We start from the raw sequence: 21,464 nt of genomic DNA, 5'->3' as shown, positions 1-21,464 counted from the left end.
TAAATAGAGAATATGTGTGCAGTAACATAGTTTTGTAACTATGTAGTTATTATGTAATTACATAGTTATACTTAAATAGTGCAGCTAAATGACAGTTATAACAACTTATAAGGGTTAAAACTACTTTTTCATATGTCTTTCCACATCTCTATCTAGCATAGATACATGTTTGCCTTTTAGCCATTTGTGTGAATTTACCTATAGACATTATTACGCATGTTCATTCACATAAAATAAGCCTACTGTATTAAAGGGTATTCTAAAGGGTGGGGGATCATTCTCAGCACTGCAGTAACCCTGACGTGGTGGTGGTGTGTTAGTGTGTTTTGTGCTAGTGTGAGTGGATCAGACACAGCAGTGCAGCTGGAGTTTTTAAACACTGTGTCCACTCACTGTCCACTCTATTAGACACTCCCACCTTGTCAGTCCACCTTGTAGATGTAAAGTGAGACGACAGCTCATCTGCTGCTGCACAGTTTGTGTTGGTCATCCTCTAGTCCTTCATCAATGGTCACAGGACGCTGCCCACAGGACGCTGTTGGCTGGATATTTTGGTTGGTGGACTATTCTCAGTCCAGTAGTGACACTGAGGGGTTTAAAAACTCCAGCAGCAATGCTGTCTGATCCACTCGGACCAGCACAACACACACCAACACACCACCATGACATCAGTGTTACTGCAGTGCTGTCTGTCAGCATGTCTTATCACATTAAATACTGTCATGAATTATATGAAGATTTTATGACTTTTTCATCAAATAACAGTAGCGTCTTTTGGCACTGGCACTGTCCAAGGCTAACAATGCTCAGTTCTCTTAATAATTTATCAGAAAATGTTAGATTCCTTGACAAGGGCAAGTTTTTTTATTCCTATTGCTAAACAGTGCTGCTTATTAAATGTTAAAAATGTTTATTATTAAAGGTTTATTATGAGTAAAAGGGAATTTCACTTTTTTTCTTGTATATTTCTCCATAAACTGTCATTAAGATATAAAGAAAGCCATTTGGAAATGTTTGATGTGAGATTTTAATGATTCTTTACAATGGTGGTGATACGAACAAGGTGTTGTAATGCCTACAACACAAATATAGTTGTTTTATTTATCATCCAAAACCACCAGTGAACCTATGCATGTCTTCTGAATTTCATATGTGATGTTGATGGTAAAAAATAGTGGTAAATCTGAAAAAAGGGTTTTCTTTTATTTACAGAGCTGTTATTTTATCTTACATCACTCTGTATGTAACTCCCCCTCTGCTTTGAATGCATTAAAAATGTCTTTTAGGGCAAAAGAGACATATTCATACTGTTCATTTCATGTGACAACTTTCTATAAGGGCGCTTTTAGGGCCATTAAACTCTTCAGACGTCTGGTTCCTAATCACCACCACTGTGAATAATTCTGACTTGGGAAGTTTCTCTAGAATAGAGTGTTTCACATTAAACCACTCTGAACGACTTTATTTACAATGTAATGATTTAATTATAGCAATATTATGAACATTTAGTGGAACTTCAGCTTTAAGCCTTTTCAATGTTCCATTATACTAAATGGATGGGAAGCATGTAAAATTACAATAGGCCTCACAGCCTTTATCTACATGTTCCATTAAGAAACAGAAGGCCTCTGTCTTTGTCTCTCTCGTTATAGTGAAACTGAATAATCTCCCTCTCCCTGTGCTAATGAAAAGCATGATGGTGCGTTTAAGTAGCTCCCAGGCCACGAGGGAAGCCTTGGAATGACCCTATTGACCTCACCCCTGTCTCCGCAGGTCATGTGTCAGCTCCGTGAGCCCGAATGCCTAACCTGTAATAAATAGAGGCGAGTGGGATCAGGTTAGGGCTGCATTGTGTCTATTATAATGGGGTTGGGTGTTTTCGTCGAGGCTCTGTGGCCTGGAGAGAGAGGTGGAGGGTTATTACACAGCATTAATGTGTGTCAAAGGCAGTGTTGCATTGCAGAGCTGATACAGATCAGCAGAAGTTGAACCGCTGTGGGTCAGGAGTGGACAGCAGGCCTCACTGGATGGAGGGATGGAAATGGGTTTAAATTCTTTTGGCTGTTAGTTGTTTTTCAGCCCAGTTGAAAGACTCACAGATGTGTAGAGATTACTCTTGGTGGCTACTAACATTTTATATCTAATTATATCTAATTATATCGATTGAAATCTACATTTATATGAAGTTTTTATTTGGTACATCAACATAGGTAAAGTATAATTTATAATAATATTTAATGTCAGGAATACATGTAAGCATTTAAAATTTTCATTAATATACATATTTCCAAAATAATATCACTGCTGTCAGAACAAAACCTCATATCTCAATTTTTTCGTTTTTCAGTTTTTGACATCATTTGAAAATGCCCATGGTCCTATATATTGTGTGTAAATTTCATAATGAAAGGACCAAAAGAAATGAGGAAAAAAGTCTGGTTCCATTGACTTGCACTAAAAGTGAAGTAGGTTTTTTCCTTCTACTGTAAAGTTCTCAATTTGGAGACAACAGTGATATATTTCCTTTAATATGAAGTTGATCAAAAGTATGTTTTACTTTAACTACATAGAATTTCCCCAACACCTGTGCCTGTTTTCCCTCAATTTCTTTCCATTTTTGTTTTTATACGTTGGTTTAGTCCTGCAATTCGCTAATCTGTTGACTGTATAATTCTTTGTTAAGCACATTAGCCTCATAGCCTGATTAGCCTGATCAACTTCATTTGGGTAAGAGGACAATTGTGTAAACCTAATTTGTGATCTCATTCTCTTCTGTCTTTTCTCGGCTGCACACTTTAAAACCATGGCAAGTAAACAAATCATCTGTTATGTTCATCCTAATATATAAAATAAGACGTTAAATTTACTAATAATTGCTATTAAAGGTGAGATGTGGTGATTGTGAAAATGTGTGTCGCTCAACTAACTGATAATTAGCAGTCACCGTTTCTCATCACTTGTCTGAATACGCAGCTGAATGTGATGATTAGCAGCTTGATGAGCATGAGAGCACAAACAATGACGCCCTCGTCTGATGTATCATCTCCCTCTCTTTCTCTCATCCACTTTTTTCTGCATTCTTCTTTCTTGTCCTCTTGCTTCCTCTTTTTCTGTACTCTCTCGTCACTGTTTTCATAAATAGAAAGACATTTCTGTTGCAAATAAATGCATAGAGTGATTCTACTACTTCCCCAGTGTTAAATGGCTGGTAAGAAGCTGTAATAACTATGTAGTTACACATTAACAATAAATACAACCTCATTGTAAGTCCTAGTGATGTATTCACTGTAAGAGGTAGATTGAAATAGTACAGCTTATGTAAATAAACAAGTATACTAGCTTCATTTTTTACTGAACAAGATTATAAGTGTATCTTAATAACTGTAGGAATTTGTTTTCTCTTATGTAATTACACATGTGTAATACAGTGGGTGTAACTGTATTTGTATTATCTGCTGTTCTTCCAACACAATTTTGAAACAGAAGCAGGTGCTACAATCAGGAAAGTTGTCATTTTCAGTGCAGATGCAGGAAAAGCATTTTAATAATGTAATTACACCTCCTGCTATTTTCAGGAAAGTCTTCTTATGCAAACCGCAGTTCAATCTATTATATATGTATAATTACATTAGAGAAATTATGCTATCAAGACAGCACTTTAAGTATGACTGTAATCCATCTTGAACAGTCAACATATTACCATTAGTTACACTGTTGTTGCATAATATTGTTAATTATTGTGTAATAATTGTGTAACTACACAGTTATTAGAGTGACTCACCACAAAGTGGGACCAAAACTACATTTTTCATCTAATTTAAATTACATAATGTTTTCCCTAATGTTTACCTAATGTTGTAAACTAACATATCATTGCTATCCAAAGCAAGTTTGTCCAAAAATGTTTTTTATTTTTAATGTCATTCAGTGTGAATACATTTTATCCTAATTAATTCTAGAGCATTGCTATTTGTCCATTCGGTCCTACTTTATATTAAGTGTCTCTAATAACTTTGTAGTTACACATGAATAACATATGCAACAACAGTGTAACTACTGGTTATTTAGACAATATTACAGCTGGATTAAAGAAGTACAGCCTGTGTAACATCAGTTTCACCTCATGTAATTACACAAGTATATGCAGGACCTTTCCTGTAGTGTTGTACTAAGATTACACTAAGTTAAGTGACCCTTATTAGTCCCACAATGAGGAAATTTCACCTCCGCATTTAACCCATCCTTGCAGTGAAATGCCACATACACACTAGTGAGCTTGCCCGGAGCGGTGGGCAGCCCTATCCACAATGCCCAGGGAGCAGTTGGGGGTTAGGTGCCTTGCTCAAGGGTATCTCAGTCATGTACTGTTGGCTTAGGGGATCGACCCAGTGACCTGGTCACAGGATTGGTTCCCTAACCTCCAGGCACGACTGCCCCCATGGCTGACCTTGATTTTGGATCCTTTCTTTATTAATGAACAAGGCTGATTCCCTTGCCTTGCGACCAGAAGGTCGACGGTTCGACTTTTAAAATAAGTGGACAGTTCGACTTTTAAAACAAGTGTGTTCCTGTGTAGTTACTGTGTAACAATGGGGTGGTAATATAGACGTTGCTTTGGGGAAAATGCAACACATTGAAGTAATGTTATAAAAGTTACTTTTTAAGATAAGGGGGCGTCTGCTGGACTGTCACATTACATAATGGTCTGAAGTTTAAACTGTTTTCAGTGCTGCAGCACTAGAAACATAAATGCTAGCTAAATGTTAGGAAAGCTTTCAGACTTTACAGTGTTAGTAACATGTTAATGTACGTTATTACACACTTCCTTTTACTGTTGGGAAAAAAAAACTGCTGTTTCAGTCTGATTTCCAAGGTAATTACCTTAATGTTATTACCCTTGTGTAATTACATGAGAGAGAATAGACCGTTACAGCTCTTGAGATACACTTGTGTAATTACACGAGGCAAATCTGAAGTTGACACATGTATCATTACATAAGATGTACTTCTGTAATCCATTTGTAACAGTGAATAAATCATTAGTAGTTACATTGTAATTACATATGTTCATATATAATTGCACAATTATTATGGACACTTAATATAAAGTGGGACCGTCCATTCATCATGAAATTTTCACAGGATGTAAAGGACAGCCACTGTGTTCAAATGATGCAGAAAATGGAAATACAATATTCAAACCATTGCTGACACAGGTGATCAATTACACAGACAGAGCTTGTATTATCTCAACAGAAAAGCATTGAACAGCAGAATAAGCCACTCTGGAGTAGCCGCACACTCGAGGAGTACAAAGCCCCCCAGCACTGGGCTGTGGAGCAGTGGAACTGTATTCTAGTGATGGAGCTCCATCCAGTGTCTTTGGGATCCAGAACTGATCATCCAACATCGGTAGCTGACTTCACTAATGCTCTTGTGGCTGAATGCAATCAAATCCTCACAGCAATGTTCCAGCAAGCCTTTCCAGAAGAGTAGAGGCTGTTACTGTAGCAAAGGGGGACAAGCTCTCAATTAATACCTGTAATTCCAGAAGAAACACTGGACAACACATTGAATGAAAGATCTGAAAATACCTTTTAGTGTCAGGCTTGTAATGTTTACATCAACCTTATTTGTGAGTTCTTAGTGTATGTAAAGTTGTATGTAAAACTACAAAATGATTTCTATGTCAAAACATGTTAATATAGTTAAAATTTGATTACTGCATACAGCATAAAATGACTCCAAACAGTGCTCCATGCAGAGATACTTGCAATTTCTCAGACCACCACATGATGTCAGACACATTTCAGCCACAGCATAAAGAGTATCTGCAGAATAAATATCGCTGCACCGTTTGTTCTATTCTGCTTTTCCATTTCAGTCCATCTTAGACATCTCTTCAGTACTAATGCCACCACGACCATGCATGGATTATAAGGGATCACCAGGGGAACGAGGGGCTGACGATTAGCATCCTCGCCAGCGTGATGCTCGGCTTTTGGAGACCCAGTGACCATGAGGAGACAGCATTAACACTGAGGCTCCACAATATTATCTCCTCCGCTGTAACTCAGTGGAACATCTACTCAGTCTGCTGGGTGGGAGGTGGTGGGTTGGGGTGTTAGGGCAGTACGCAAGGGAGATCCAAACAAGGTGGACAAAAGCGAGAGAGAGAGAGAGAGATAAACAAGGAAAACTGGAAGAGCTAAAGTTCACCCAAGTGCAGAGCTATCCTGAAAATATTCTCTCTTTTAGTCTTTTCCTCTCTCTTCTTTTCTTTTCTCTTCGCTCCTTTACTCCTCTTCTCTTCTCTTCTCTTCTCTTCTCTTCTCTTCTCTTCTCTTCTATCTCATATATACTCTTGTAAAAATGCTCTTATTCATTCACACAGGGATAATTTAATGTGATTATTTCATAATAAAGACTTGTTATACATTATAATTGCTGTCTTACATTAACATACATAATTACACAGTTATTGATTTCTAGAGCCGCAGACTGTTATTCTGAATCGTAACACCAAACACACACACACACACACACACACACACACACACACACACACACACACACACACACACACACACACACACACACAGCACCGCTGTTACAAATGACTTTTTACTCACTTATTTGTTGCATTTATGAATGCTGTAAAATAACTCTTTCAAAAGTCACACAATCTCTCTCTCTCTCTGTCTCTCTCTCTCTCTGTCTCTTTCAAACTCTCTCTCTCTTTCTCTCTCTCTCTCTCTGTCTCTCTCTCTGTCTCTCTCTCTCTCTGTCTCTCTCTCAATCTCTCTCTCTCTCTCTCAATCTCTCTCAATCTCTCTCTCTTTCAATCTCTCTCTCTCTTTCTCTCTCTCTCTCTCTGTCTCTCTCTCCATCTCTCTCTCTCTCCAATCTGTCTCTCTCTCTCTTTCTCTCTCTCTCTCAATCTCTCTCAATCTCTCTCTCAGTCTCTCTCTCTCCATCTCTCTCTCCAATCTGTCTCTCTCTCTCTCTTTCTCTCTCTCTCTTTCAATCTCTCTCTCACTCTCTCTCTTTCTCTTTCAATCTCTCTCAATCTCTCTTTCTCTCTCGCTCAATCTCTCTTTCTCTCTCTGTCTCAATCTCTCTCTCTCTCCAATCTCTCTCTCAATCTCTCTCTCTCTGTCTCCCTCTCTCTCTCTCTGTCTCTCTCTCTCTCTGTCTCTCTCTCAATCTCTCTCTCTCTCTCAATCTCTCTCTCTTTCTCTCTCTTTCAATCTCTCTCTCTCTTTCTCTCTCTCTCTCTCTGTCTCTCTCTCCATCTCTCTCTCTCTCCAATCTGTCTCTCTCTCTCTTTCTCTCTCTCAATCTCTCTCAATCTCTCTCTCTCTCAGTCTCTCTCTCTCCATCTCTCTCTCCAATCTGTCTCTCTCTCTCTCTTTCTCTCTCTCTCTTTCAATCTCTCTCTCACTCTCTCTCTTTCCCTTTCAATCTCTCTCAATCTCTCTTTCTCTCTCGCTCAATCTCTCTTTCTCTCTCTGTCTCCCTCTCTCTCTCTCTCTCTCTCTCTCTCCCTCCCTCTTCTACTTTTCCTCTCTCTCTCCCCCTTACTCTTTCTTTCTATCTTGTTCATTTCTCTCTCTCTCTCTGTCTCTCTCTCTGTCTGTCTGTCTCTCTCTCTCAATCTCTCTCTCTGTCTCGCTGTCTCTCTCTCTTTCAATTTCTCTCTCTCTCAATCTCTCACTCTCAATCTCTCTCTCCTTCTCAATCTCTCTCTCCCTCTAAATCTCTCTCTCTCTCTCTCTCTCTCTCTCTCACTCTCTCTCACTCTCTCAATCTCTTTCTCTCTCTCTTTTTCAATTTTTCTCTCTCTCTCAATCCACCCCGTCTGTCTGTGTATTTTTCTTCCTTTATATATAGTTGTATTTGGCCTGTACAAAGTTTTCTTTCTTTCTTTCTTTCTTGCTCTCTCTTTGCTCCCGCTGTGATGTTGGGGTCGTGTTTGCTGTATTTAAAAGGATTTGCTTGAATTCTTTCTACATAATTCCTCTTAAAGCTTGCTCGGCAGTGGATTTCATTGCTCTGTCCATTGAGAGTGACAAAAGGCCAATCAGCAGAGCTCTTTAGGAGGCGGCTAAGAGCCTGAATCATCTGAGAGGCTTAATTGATTCACCTGTTGGGACAGGGTTGGTGAAGGAATACTAAAAAAAAAATTATATAAAAAGCAAAATAGAAATCTAGAAATATTCTGATTTAAGTTTTTAGCATGCTTTAAAGTCAGCAAAGTGCTCAGACAGTGGAAAATATATATAGATAGACAGAGAAATACTTACAAATATATCATTTGTAATATAATTACATTTGTGTTGGGCATGTAAATATTAAATTAAATATAAAAAATTGACACTATGACATACACACTATATTGCCAAAAGTATTCAGTCACCCATCCAAATCATTGAATTCAGGTGTTCCAATCACTTCCATGGCCACAGGTGTATAAAGCCGAGCCCCCAGGCCTGCAGACTGTTTCTACAGACATTAGTGAAAGAATGGGTCGCTCTCAGGAGCTCAGTGAGTTCCAGCGTGGTACCGTGATCGGACGCCACCTGTGCAGCAAGTCCAGTCGTGAAATTTCCTCACTACTAAATATTCCACAGTCAACTGTCAGTGGGATTATAACAAAGTGGAAGTGATTGGGAACGCCAGCAACTCAGCCACGAAGTGGTCGGCCACGTAAAATAACAGAGCGGTCAGCAGATGCTGAGGGGCATAGTGCGCAGAGGTCACCAACTTTCTTCAGAGTCAATCACTACAGACCTCCAAACTTCATGTGGCCTTCAGATCAGCTCAAGAACAGTGTAGAGAGCTTCATGGAATGGGTTTCCATGGCCGAGCAGCTGCATCCAAGCCTTACATCACCAAGTGCAATGCAAAGCGTGGAATGCAGTGGTGTAAAGCGCCACCGCTGGACTCTAGAGCAGGAGAACGGTACTTGTCTGACTGCATTGTGCCAAGTGTAAAGTTTGGTGGAGGGGGGATTATGGTGTGGGGTTGTTCTCGTCCAACATCAGTGCCTGACCTCAGAAATACACTTCTGGAAGATGCTCAAAAATTCCCATAAACACACTCCTCACCCTTGTGGAAAGCCTTCCCAGAAGAGTTGAAGCTGTTATAGCTGCAAAGGGTTGGCCGACAGCATATTAAACCCTATGGATTAAGTCACTTAAGTCAAGTTCATATGCATGTGAAGGTAGATGAGCGAATTCTTTTGGCAATATAGTTTCTTTTATGTACATATGTGCATACATTACTAAATATTCACATATACATGCATCTACTGACATATGTTTACATATTTAAAAATGGCGCAATTAAATATTTTCAAAAAGTCACATATATTGCACGGATTTTTCATTATGTGCATATATATGTACATATATTTTTCTCCTGTATGGGCAGGGGGAGTGAGTGAGAGAGAGAAAGAAAGAGAGAAATGAGGTGCTGAATGTAGGCCAATGTTTTAGATAGAAGAAAGAAGGTGACATTGCTAAACATTGCTTCCTTTGTTGTGTTGTCTTGAATTAGAAAAAGCTGTTGTTTGTTTGCAAAGTTAAACAAGTTTTATGTCCTCTGAAATGTAAGACACAACACAGCAGGCCCTGTCTCAAGGTGACACATTCAGAGCCTTTAGAGTTTTAACTCTTAGGCTGGTCCAGACAGCATTTTACAGGCTTTAAATACTCATACACAGTTCTTCTCAAAACTATCCTTACAAACAAACAATAATATTTGAAACATTTTAAGTTCTCTATCTAATGCAACAGATACAACACAAGTCTTTCTCCAGAAGTGTTGTAAACTGTATGTAAAATGCTTATTTACTAAAATGTAATGATCTTATTGGTATGATTGCCTCACAGCTCATGTACTGTACTAACAGTTCACAGCATTTCATTTGCCCACTATTTACTTTGTGCAGTCTACTGCCTCTTTAACTCTTCCATCCTTCCCATCTTAAAACACGTTACAGCTGCCATCAAATCTTCCCACCAAAAGCTGTTGCCAGAGGAATCAGTGATATGAAAAATGTCAAAATAAGATTTGAAAAAAAAAAGACTAAATTTAAGAAAATATACTTGCATAAGCAAAGTGAGAGTCAAATGAAACTGAATGAAAAACCAAGAGCTTCCAAAACAGAAATTCAAGAAATGATTAATAGCTAAAGAGAAAATGGGCCTCCTAACAACCACCTGCAACGCCTGGTAGACCACCATAATTGCCCCCATCAGATAAACAGCACTCAAAGCTTTCATCTTTGAGAGAGAGGAGAAAATCAAGCTTCAGCTTGAGCTTCAGGAGGTATGGAAAAATATCCCTGCAGAAAAGCTGAAAGCGCGTCTCCTGAAAAGAATGAAAGTTGTACTAAAGACAAATACTAGAAAATAATTAATGAAGAATTCATTATATTTAGTTATTGAGGCTTCTGTGTACAAACCCAATTCCAACACTCATTTCAAATTTCATGCATTACATTATCAAAAAGTTGTTTTTAGCTGTGTTTCATGACTTTTCTTTTTAACAACATCTAATAATCATCTGGAGACTGATGACACAAACTGATGCTTGACAGTGGAAAATTTTTGCCTTCTACTGTTGTACAAGTCTTCAGCTGCACAACTTTGTTGTTATATTTTGAGCTTAATAAGACACAATGGGAGACAGTCATGGACCGCTGACAGGCCAGACTAGCACCTACACTCTTTAATTACCCAGCCTTGCTGCTGTAACATGTGTAGAAGATGACTTGGTGTTGTCATTTTGAACTAAGCATAAACATCCCTGAAAGAAACGGCATCTAAAAGGCAGCATATGTTGCTCTAACATGTATTTATCATTAATGGAACAAGTTACTTATGAATACCCTCATACCACAGTCAACCCTGGATTTTGAACTTTACACTGGTAACAATATGGATAATTCTTTCAGCCTTTGTACTTTTTGGCCATTTCTTTTACGCAGAGAGATTTCTCAGAAATCCCTGATTCTTTTGATGATATTATGCACTGTAGAGGGTGAAATATCAAAAATCTCTGAAATTCCTGTGTTACGCTTCCTTCCGTTCCCACTGTCTCTGCCTCCCAACCTCCGGACTCCATTACCCAGAACCCCACTTCGGATCATGCGACCTCTGATCTCCCTTACATAACTCTACACTGGTCTTCCTCACCTGAGTACTGATTATCCTCATCTGTTTCTTGTTTCATATGCTTGTTAGTTTAATATATAAGCCTGGGCTTTAGTTTAGTCTTGTTGCAGAGTATTGCCTTTGTTTACAGAGCCTTACCGAGCCTTCTATTCTGTCTGATTGGTGTATCATATATGACCTTGCCTGGTTTGTTTATTGACCTTGCCTTTTGCATTGCACTTCCAGTGTTGTACTTTTTGGTTTGGCCTGGTTTCTAGATTTTGGACCTTGTTTTTTGGAATTTCCACATGGTTACCTAACCTCCAGGCATGACTGCCCCCATGGCTGAGCTTGAGTTTGGATCCTCCCTTTATTAATGAACTCATTTAACTAAAGTGTGGTCTGTGAGTGTTTGACTTGCGTCAGAGAAACTAAATTTTGTCCGAATTTTGTGAGCCGAAGTGGTGAGCACTGACCCATCCTTGCTCATAAATGAATCAGCCTTTCTTGGATGCTACTTTTATATCCAGGAACAGTGGCATCACCTGTTTAAGATGTTTTTTGAACATTTCCCAAAGTTCCTAGTCTTTCCCAAGTTATTCTGAAATGTGTTTCAGGCATCTATTTCAAAATGAGCAAATATTTACAAAACATAATGAAGTTTCGTTCTGCTTTTGAGCAAATACAGGTAGATTTATAGTAGGTTGATAAATCACTGCTTTCAACTTTTTTGGAATTGGGTTTGTATTTGAATAACTTTTTGACTAGAAATAAATCAAATAAATGACTTTTTGCACAGCAATTCATGATGAAGTTCTTCCTGCCAAATTGATTAACCAGTGCACCAAATATGGCAAAATGGTCTCAGATTCATTGGTAGTTTCTGTAGAGAATCAGCGAGATGTGCCAACAGAAAAAAACCCCCCAAAAAAACAACAAAAAAACCCCCCAAAAAACACAATGTCTATCTGTCAGTGTAGCAACTCATCAATATTTCCAATCTTTCCCCAAGAACATAGTCCTGGATCTTCTCCTCAGCTTGGGAATGAACAGTCTGTTCCCTCAGCTGTGATTACAAACACATGGTGGAAGCAAGTGCTGTTTCGCCAGGTTTCTCACCCAAATCCCTCTTCACTCAAAAAAGCTCTTATTTGTATTCAAGTGAAACCTGAGGTTATTTGCTTTAAAATGTCAGAAGGAACTGTCCTTTACCAAAGTGACAGACAGACGGACTTTTATTTGCTCTCCAAGAGAATGACTGTAGGGTTTTAATTATCAAACGCTGTCTTGCTTCATCGAGTCACACATAAAGGTGTCCTTGCAGAAGTATGTCTCGTCTTTCGCTGGCTTTCATCCTGATGGTAGCTTATTATGGACTGTGCAAACTAGTTCAGATTCTCATAAAGAGAGCAGTCTTATTGCTGTAGCTTTTCCCTTTTGGTGTGTGTGAAGGAGGCAGGAGTGGTTGGAGTGATGTTCCAAGACCATGGAGGTTTGGTCTGTTATGAAATGGAAGAGCAGGTCTAGTGTATATAGAGCTTGAGTGTCAGAAGAAGTAATGATTTTTTTTATTTGAAGTAAATTCATTTCATAAACTCCCTTCTCAGTTTCTTTTTTGATTCTCGATGTGCTTTCATGTGATTTCTTGTGTTCTCATAGACTTGCATGATGGCCTTTCACTACCCAAGTCGCGCTCCAATATTCAAGGGCATCGAGAACAATCAAACCAAAAATGAAGTGACCCATATTAGTCCCACAACGGGGAAATTTCACCTCCGCATTTAACCCATCCGTGAAGTGAAACACCACATACACTCCAGTGAATACACACACACTAGGGGGCAGTGAGCACACTTGCCTGGAGCGGTGGGCAACCCAATCCGCAGTGCCCGGGGAGCAGTTGGGTGTTAGGTGTCTTGCTCAAGGACACCTCAGTCACGTGCAGTCGGCTCTGGGGATTGAACCGGCGACCTTCAGGTTACGAGGCTCGTTCCCTAACCTCCAGCCCACAACTGCCCCAGAATAATAATAATACCCAGAATAATCCAATATTTTTTTTTTTTTGGGGGTGAAAGCAGAAGAAAGACACCAATGACCTGTTAAAGTTGTAATTGTAACTTAATCCAAAGAATTATTATAATAAAATAATGTAACTTAGTTACTGTCCTTTACTTTTGGATGACTTAACTTTAACAGTTAAAAAAGAATAGGGGAAAAATTGCTAAAAATAATTTCAAAACTTTTTCACCAAAACTTTAACTTAACACACAACAAAACAACAGCAACAAAAAAACCAAACAACAACAACAAAAAATGCACTGTTTAATGTAACAGATTAATAGATTATGGGTGACAAATGTTGTGCCTCACACAAATGGTCACTCACATTTGGCAAAATCACCAAACCTAAGTGGAGCAATATGTAAATATTTCAAACATAAAGATGACAAATGTGTCCATGTACACTCATGAGCAGTAAAAAGGTGATAAAATGTAGAAATCAAGCCAGAGGAAACAAATGTGATTTGAATAGGAAAGTGAAGGAAGACTATAAACTCTGAGCCTTAAGCCCAATCCCATTTCTTATTTTGACCACTACCCCTGGTTTTCAAGTGTCACCTTGCCCCTTGGAACAGAATTAGTGGTTGAAATCCTCCCCTGTGAAAAGCACAATGAAGAACATTACTTCATTAACAGGCTAGTAGTGCTGCTGTTTTTGGGTATAAGCTAATTTAGAGTGACAGATGCCTTCAGAGAGGGGGATGTGACAGTTATTTATTATCACCCACCCCACATTATTCAGTGATAGGAAACTGAAGTCAGCTATTCGCCAGCTTCTTGTTTGAATTTTCCCATTGCTGGTGCCTGAGGCACCATAACGGAACTGATGCACCATTTAAGGTGGAATGGGAAATTTAGTCAGCTAGCAACCAAGACTAATACGAGTGATTTTTTAATGCTTTTTGTGAAGAAAAGGACCAGAAACCAACATTAAACTAAAACAATACAGTGATTGTTTTAATTTTTAATGGAGAAAATAATTAGAATTGTGGGTTTCTTTGTTCGCTTATGCAGCCATCTTAACAGTTTTTTCTCATAACACTGTTTGGAGTGTGCTTCTGAAAAACCTTCTTTTGGATGGCCATGTAGCCCTAACACGTCGCCCTACCCCTCTGTCTCAATAAAAATCATGACACCTTACCCCTTACCCATGCAAAATGAAGGGGTAAGGGCTAAGTGGTAGGGGCAAAGGGTAAAATGAGGTTAGGCCTAAAACACAAGGAAGCAAATATCATTCTACATATTTATAAAAAAAAACACCATACCAAAAGATCAAGTCAAATGTTTAATCTCCTATAATCTAGAAATCTTTTGAGACATCAATTATAAACATTCTGAAAACTCTAGCTGGACATCACTTCTCTCTGCAAAAAGGCCCAAACTCATTTATAAGGATTTATATTGGCATGTCATGCTTGGACTTTATTCATCATAATTTGCAGTCAGGATTGGTCGACACCGAAGGTGCTTGATGTATTTGCACAATGCATGCTGAACAAAAACATGGAAACAATGTAAAATTGTGAATTCTGTCAAACCGATGAGGATGAGAGTTACACTTGTGTGAATTCTGCATAACACAACAAATAGCATATTAAACTCTATTTTCAGACCAGAATGCCCTTTAAGCTTTTACACTACTAAATTGCAGCTTATCATTGCCGCATGACACACAAGTACACAGCACATCTCAAATTCCTTCAGGGACATTTTCCGTTCTCATAGTCTTACACAGTAACTTCTTTTTGAGGAATGCAAGTTCATTCTTTGAGTTCTTAGTGCTGAGAAATGCTCTCTATCTTGCTCTCTGTCTGTCTGTCTGATTTTCCGTCTGATTCTCTCTCACCCCGCAGCGTCCATTGTCCTGCAGAAATGGTGGTGTCAGATGCATCCGTGTCTGGATGGTGAGGAATGTAAGGTTCTGCCAGACCTCACTGGCTGGTCCTGCAGCACTGGCAACAAAGTCAAAACCACCAAGGTGAGGACACTTTAAGGGGGCTTTTAGGATTTGGAGTAATTTGGATTTGGGAAAAGGTAACAAATCAGAGCAAGCTAGCTATTTTTCAGACTGAGTATTCTTAGTATTCTATAGCATAATTATTAAGAACATATATGTAAAGCTCCAAGGGGTCAAAATATTTTAACTGCAAAGATGGAGAGACCACTTAAATCCACAGAACACTGACCCAATGTTCTCCAATAAATATCAACAATCTAATGCTGGCAAATGGCTTTATACTGTTCCAGAATAAGAACAGAAACCTTAATAAACCAATGAGAATGAAGGAGACCATTCTAGAGCAATGTTGATACACAATGCATGTGAACAATTGATTCACAATACATATAAACATACACTATATATATATATATATATAATGTATGTATGTAATCTGTTGATATATATCACTGTTGGTAACTTTACAAGAAAAGGAAAAAGCTACATTGCTTTTAATGTAAGTCAGTGGAACCAGACTTTTTTCCAAGTCACTTTGGGTCATTTCCATTGTTCCTGGAAGTTACAAACAATGTAACCATGTAAACAAAAGGTAACAGGCATTTTCAAACTATGTCAAAAACTGAAAAATACAAGGTTTTCTTTCAACAGCAGTGAATCCTTTATCTTTATCTGTATTCAGATTCAGATTCAGATTCCTTTATTGATCCCAGGGGGAAATTGCAGTTGTTACAGTTGCAGCCATTTATGTAAAAATAAACACTTTACTAATAATTTAAGCCAATATAGAGAAATTTACAGTATGTACACAAGATTTAAGTACTTATGAATATAGTAAGGTGGCAGTGATTGTGATAGTAATATGAAACATCAGGTATAAAGCAGTTACAATTATTTAAATGAAGTTAGTGTCCCTCTGAGTTTTTGCACACACAATTGTTATTATTGCACATATGAACAGTTTGGTATTGAGTTTTGTGAATCACACACTGAGGGAGGAGTTATAGAGTTTGATGGCCACAGGTAAGAATGACTTCCTGTGGTGCTCTGTGGTGCATTTTGGTAGAGTGAGTCTTGAGCTGAATGAGCTCTTGTGTCTCATCACTGTGTCGTAGAGTGGGTGGGAGCCATTGTTCATAATGGCCTTCAGCTTAGACAGCGTCCTCCTCTCCGACACGGCCGTCAGCGAGTCCAGCTCCACACCCACAACATCACCGGCCTTGCGGATCAGTTTGCTGAGTCTGTTGGCATCTGCCACCCTCAGTCTGCTTCCCCAGCATGCAACAGCATAGAGGATAGCACTCGCCACCACAGACTCACCACAGATCCTGAGCATAGTCCAGCAGATTTTGAAGGACCTCAGGCACCTCAGAAAATAGAGACGACTTTGGCCCTTCCTGTAGAGGGCGTCAGTGTTCTTAGCCCAGTCCAGTTTATTGTCAATATACACACCCAGATATTTGTAATCATCCACAGTGTCCACACTGACCCCACTGATGGACACAGGGGTCACCGATGCCTTGTCCCTCCTCAGGTCCACCACCAGTTCATTTGTCTTTGTCACATTGAGCTGCAGGTGTTTCCGCTTGCACCATGCGACAAAGTCCTTCACTGTCGCCCTGTACTCTTCCTCCACTCCCTTGCTGATACATCAAACTATTGCAGAGTCATCAGAAAACCTCTGAAGGTGGCAAGTCTCTGTGCAGTATCTGAAGTCTGTGGTATAGAGGGTGAAGAGGAAGGGAGAGAGGACAGTTCCTTGTGGAACTCCAGTGTTGCTGACCACTCTGTCCAACACACAGTGCTGCAGGTGTACGTACTGTGGTCTGCCAGTCAGGTAGTCAACAATCCAGGCCACAAGGGGGGCATCTACCTGCATCACTGTGAGCTTATCACCCAGAAGAGCAGGCCAGACGGTGTTAAATGCGCTGGAGAAGTCAAAAAACATGACCCTCACAGAGCTGGCTGGCTTATCCAGGTGAGCGTAAACTCGGTTGACCAGGTGGATGATGGCGTCCTCAGCTCCCAGACGGGGCTGATAGGCAAACTGGAGGGGATCTAGAAAAGGCTGGATATGGGTCGGAGCTAATCCAAGACGAGTCTCTCCATGGTCTTCATGACATGAGACGTCAGTGCCACTGGCCTGTAGTCCTTGGCATCACTGGGTCGTGGCGTCTTTGGAACAGGAACAATGCAGGATGTCTTCCACATCATGGGGACCCTCTGGAGACTCAGGCTCAAGTTGAAGACATGTTGAAGTACTCCACAAAGCTGGGCGGCACAGGCTTTAAGCACCCTGGGTGGAACCCCATCAGGGCCTGCAGCCTTGTTTGCGTGGAGTCTCTTCAGTTGTCTTCTCACCTGGTCAGCAGTGATACTCACTGTAGAGGTGGTGGGTGGGGCAGGGATGGAGGTGTGAGATGGGCTGTCACAGGAGGGGAGCAGGCTATCAGGAGGGGGAGGGGGGATGAGTGGGATGGTCTGCTGAGGACTGGCAGCAGAGGAATCAGGCTCGGGGGGGACAGAGCCTGCAGTGTCAAATCTGTTAAAGAACAGATTTATCTTTTATCTTTAAAACTTTACCAGCAATACCTTGCTATTGATTATGAGTTGAGATATCTACAGTGCATCCGGAAAGTATTCACAGCGCTTCACTTTTTCCACATTTTGTTTTGTTACAGCCTTATTCCAAATTTAATTATATTAATCTTTTTCCTCAAAATTCTACACAAAATACCCCATTGTGACCATGTGAAAAAAGTTTTCTCGAGAGTTTTGAAAATGTATTAAAATTAAAAAACAAAGAAATCATATTTACATAAGTATTCACAGCCTTTGCCATGAAGCTCAAAATTGAGCTCAGGTGCATCCTGTTTCCACTGATCATCCTTGAGATGTTTCTACAGCTTAAATGGAGTCCACCTGTGGTTGATTGGACATGATTTGGAAAGGCACACACCTGTCTATATAAGGTCCCACAGTTGACTGCATGTCAGAGCGCAAACACCAAGCATGAAGTCAAAGGAATTGTCTGTAGACCTCCGAGACAAAATTGTCTCGAGGCACAAATCTGGGGAAGGATACAGAAAAATTACTGCTGCGTTGAAGGTCCCAATGAGCACAGTGGCCTCCATCATTCGTAAATGGAAGAAGTTCGGAACCACCAGGACTCTTCCTAGAGCTGGCCGGCCGTCTAAATTGAGCGATCGGGGGAGAAGGGCCTTGGTCAGGGAGGTGACCAAGAACCCAATGATCACTCTGTCAGAGCTCCAGCGTTCCTCCGTGGAGAGAGGAGAACCTTGCAGAAGGACAACCATCTCTGCAGCAATCCACCAATCAGGCCTGTATGGCAGAGTGGCCAGGCGAAAGCCACTCCTTAGTAAAAGGCACAAGGCAGCCCGTCTGGAATTTGCAAAAAGGCACCTGAAGGACTCTCAGACCATGAGAAACAAAATTCTCTGGTCTGATGAGACAAAGATTGAACTCTTTGGTGTGAATGCCAGGCGTCATGTTTGGAGGAAACCAGGCACTGCTCATCACGAGGCCAATACCATCCCTACAGTCAAGCATGGTGGTGGCAGCATCATGCTATGGGGATGTTTCTCAGCAGCAGGAACTGGCAGACTAGTCAGGATAGAGGGAAAGATGAATGCCGCAATGTACAGAGACATCCTGGATAAAAACCTGCTCCAGAGCGCTCTTGACCTCAGACTGGGGCGACGGTTCATTTTTCAGCAGGACAACGATCCGAAGCACACAGCCAAGATCTCAAAGCAGTGGCTTCAGGACCACTCTGTGAATGTCCTGGAGTGGCCCAGCCAGAGCCCAGACTTGAATCCGATTGAACATCTCTGGAGAGATCTGAAAATGGCTGTGCACAGACGTCTCCCATCCAACCTGATGGAGCTTCAGAGGTACTGCAAAGAAGAATGGGCAAAACTGCCTAAAGATAGGTGTGCCAAGCTTGTGGCATCATATTCAAAAAGACTTGAGGCTGTAGTTGCTGCCAAAGGTGGTTCTACAAAGTATTAAGCAAAGGCTGTGAATACTTATGTAAATATGATTTCTTTGTTTTTTAATTTTAATAAATTTTCAAAACTCTCGAGAAAACGTTTTTCACATGGTCACAATGGGGTATTTTGTGTAGAATTTAGAGGAAAAAGATTAATTTAATTCAATTTGGAATAAGGCTGTAACAAAACAAAATGTGGAAAAAGTGAAGCGCTGTGAATACTTTCCGGATGCACTGTATGTTTTCATACTGAAGATATGATCAGAATTAAAGCTTCACAGAATCGCTAATGTGAGTTCCCAAAATCTTACAACAGATTTTACAACAGATGTAGCCATAAAACTTCATCCTACCCCTCTATCTCAACAAAAATCGGGACACTCTACCCCTAGGCATGAACGTAAAAACAGAGGGGTAGGGGGTGAGTGGTAGGGGCGAGAAGTGAAATTGGATGAAAACAAACTCTATGAAAACAAACTCTTTGGCATGAAGAAGGGATGGAGGTATCGGGAACCTTGTAGAAGATAGTAGGGTCACTTCTTAGGGTCATTTGGATACCATGTGAAGTAGTTGTAAATCAAGTCAACTGGAGCAATCTTGAAATTCAAGACTAGTCAAAGTGAGGATATTCAATGAGCTGGATGATCCAGAACCTCCACAGGTGAATAAAACATTCTAAAGAATAAGTGGCCATATATACCCCCTGTCCTGCCTCAAGACCTTGAAAAAGGCAGTAAATATAAACATCAGAACCAGAGTTAGAGAGCTAGGCTGGGACAGAACATTTGGGACTTTTTTTTCTGAACATAAATAGCCCAGTCCAGGAACACACTGCATTACATTATATGCAGGTCACAGAAACTTATGACAGAATAGAGCGGCAGCTTCCGCTTTGCATTTAGACCACAAATGGGTCAGACAGAACTCTTCGCTAACCTTTTCGAAACCTTTGAAGAGCAGCAGGCCGTCCAAATGCCTGCAGAGACATGGTCTTACCAAGGGACTGTTTGAAAAGGAACTCTTTGTGGATGCAATTTTTCCCACAGGCATTTTCAGGCACAAAACTGTCCTTCAAAACCACACGTCTTGTCCCTCTTCTCCCATGTGTGCTGATGGGATTCTGCTGAAGACCCAAAACCCCCCCAGGAGCATCTGTGACTCTTTGTTTCTTCTTTTTGATCTCTCCATAATGCACTTCAAGGCAGGGTTTCATGGTGCTAAGTGACGCTCCAGCCAACTGAATGTTTGGGTGGCGGTCACATGAGTTCTCTTCACCTAAATGGTAGGAATGGAATCATTCGGAGTGGCTTGATGTGAAATTATTAATCGGAGAAAAGCTTTGGTGACAGGAACCAGGGCTCACAAGTATAGTCATTTCATTTATTGTCCAGAACCATCAGTTAACCTACATATATTCTCTAATTATATGTTGTTTTATATGCAATGATAATATATAAACATAAATCAATATGAATATGAATAGTGGTTCATTGAGGATTGTGCAGGCTATATGCTAAGCAATGTACAGTACTGTGCAAAAATCAGGGACCACCACAATGTCCAGTCAAATTTCCAGTCAAAATGGCCATTAAGTATGAGTCATTAATTTTTTTATCAGCAGAAAAAAAGCACACGCTATATTTACCTTTATTACAGCTTAATAATGCTGTAATAATGTTGACGAAACCGCCAAGGACATTTTTAATTAAGGACATTAATTATTTTTAAGTCCAGTTTTGGAAACGTCTGTTTTTTCACTTATGTTCCTTTGACTTTCTCCTTCCTTGTGCAAGTACATTATATTGTATCTAATCTCCTAGAAAAATAACACACACATAAAACACTAATATCTTGTAATCACTGTTTGGACTGGAAATGTAATAAATGAAGAGCGGTCTCTGATGTTTGCTCAGTACTGTACTTCTCCGTGAATGTGTTTTAACAATGCAAAAGGTTATCTGAAAAGTATCACAAGTCTTCAGATGTCTTAACTTACTGTGCAAAAATAATAACCCAGTGAGTTTCTCTAGAATGGACCATTTCACATCAAACACTATGAATAAATTTGTTTACATCTTAAGCATTTAATTATGCAGAAATAGCAGACTCAGCCATATCCCCCTGTAATATAGACAGCATAAGGCATAGAGAAGTGGCTTGATTTACCCAAAAGGGCTCATATAATGGAAAATAAAGATATTTTTAAATAAAGTGTGTGATATACAAACACTGTTAAAGTTTCAAAACTTTACTTGCTCACTCCTTACAGTCC

At 39.9% G+C, this 21,464-nt stretch overlaps 1 protein-coding gene across 1 annotated transcript in view; it reads left to right on the top strand.

Moving 5' to 3' along the window:
- The window catches only part of tafa4b (TAFA chemokine like family member 4b), a 94,204-nt gene that overhangs the window by 65,011 nt on the left and 7,729 nt on the right, over positions 1–21,464 (top strand). The window contains exon 5 of the mRNA XM_017710535.2: positions 15,077–15,201. Coding sequence (XP_017566024.1) covers positions 15,077–15,201 — 125 coding nt within the window. The remainder of the gene's footprint in view (positions 1–15,076; positions 15,202–21,464) is intronic.

Source organism: Pygocentrus nattereri, chromosome 21 (assembly GCF_015220715.1).
Source record: "Pygocentrus nattereri isolate fPygNat1 chromosome 21, fPygNat1.pri, whole genome shotgun sequence".
NCBI lineage: Eukaryota > Metazoa > Chordata > Actinopteri > Characiformes > Serrasalmidae > Pygocentrus > Pygocentrus nattereri.
This window is presented reverse-complemented; position numbering and strand designations above follow the sequence as displayed.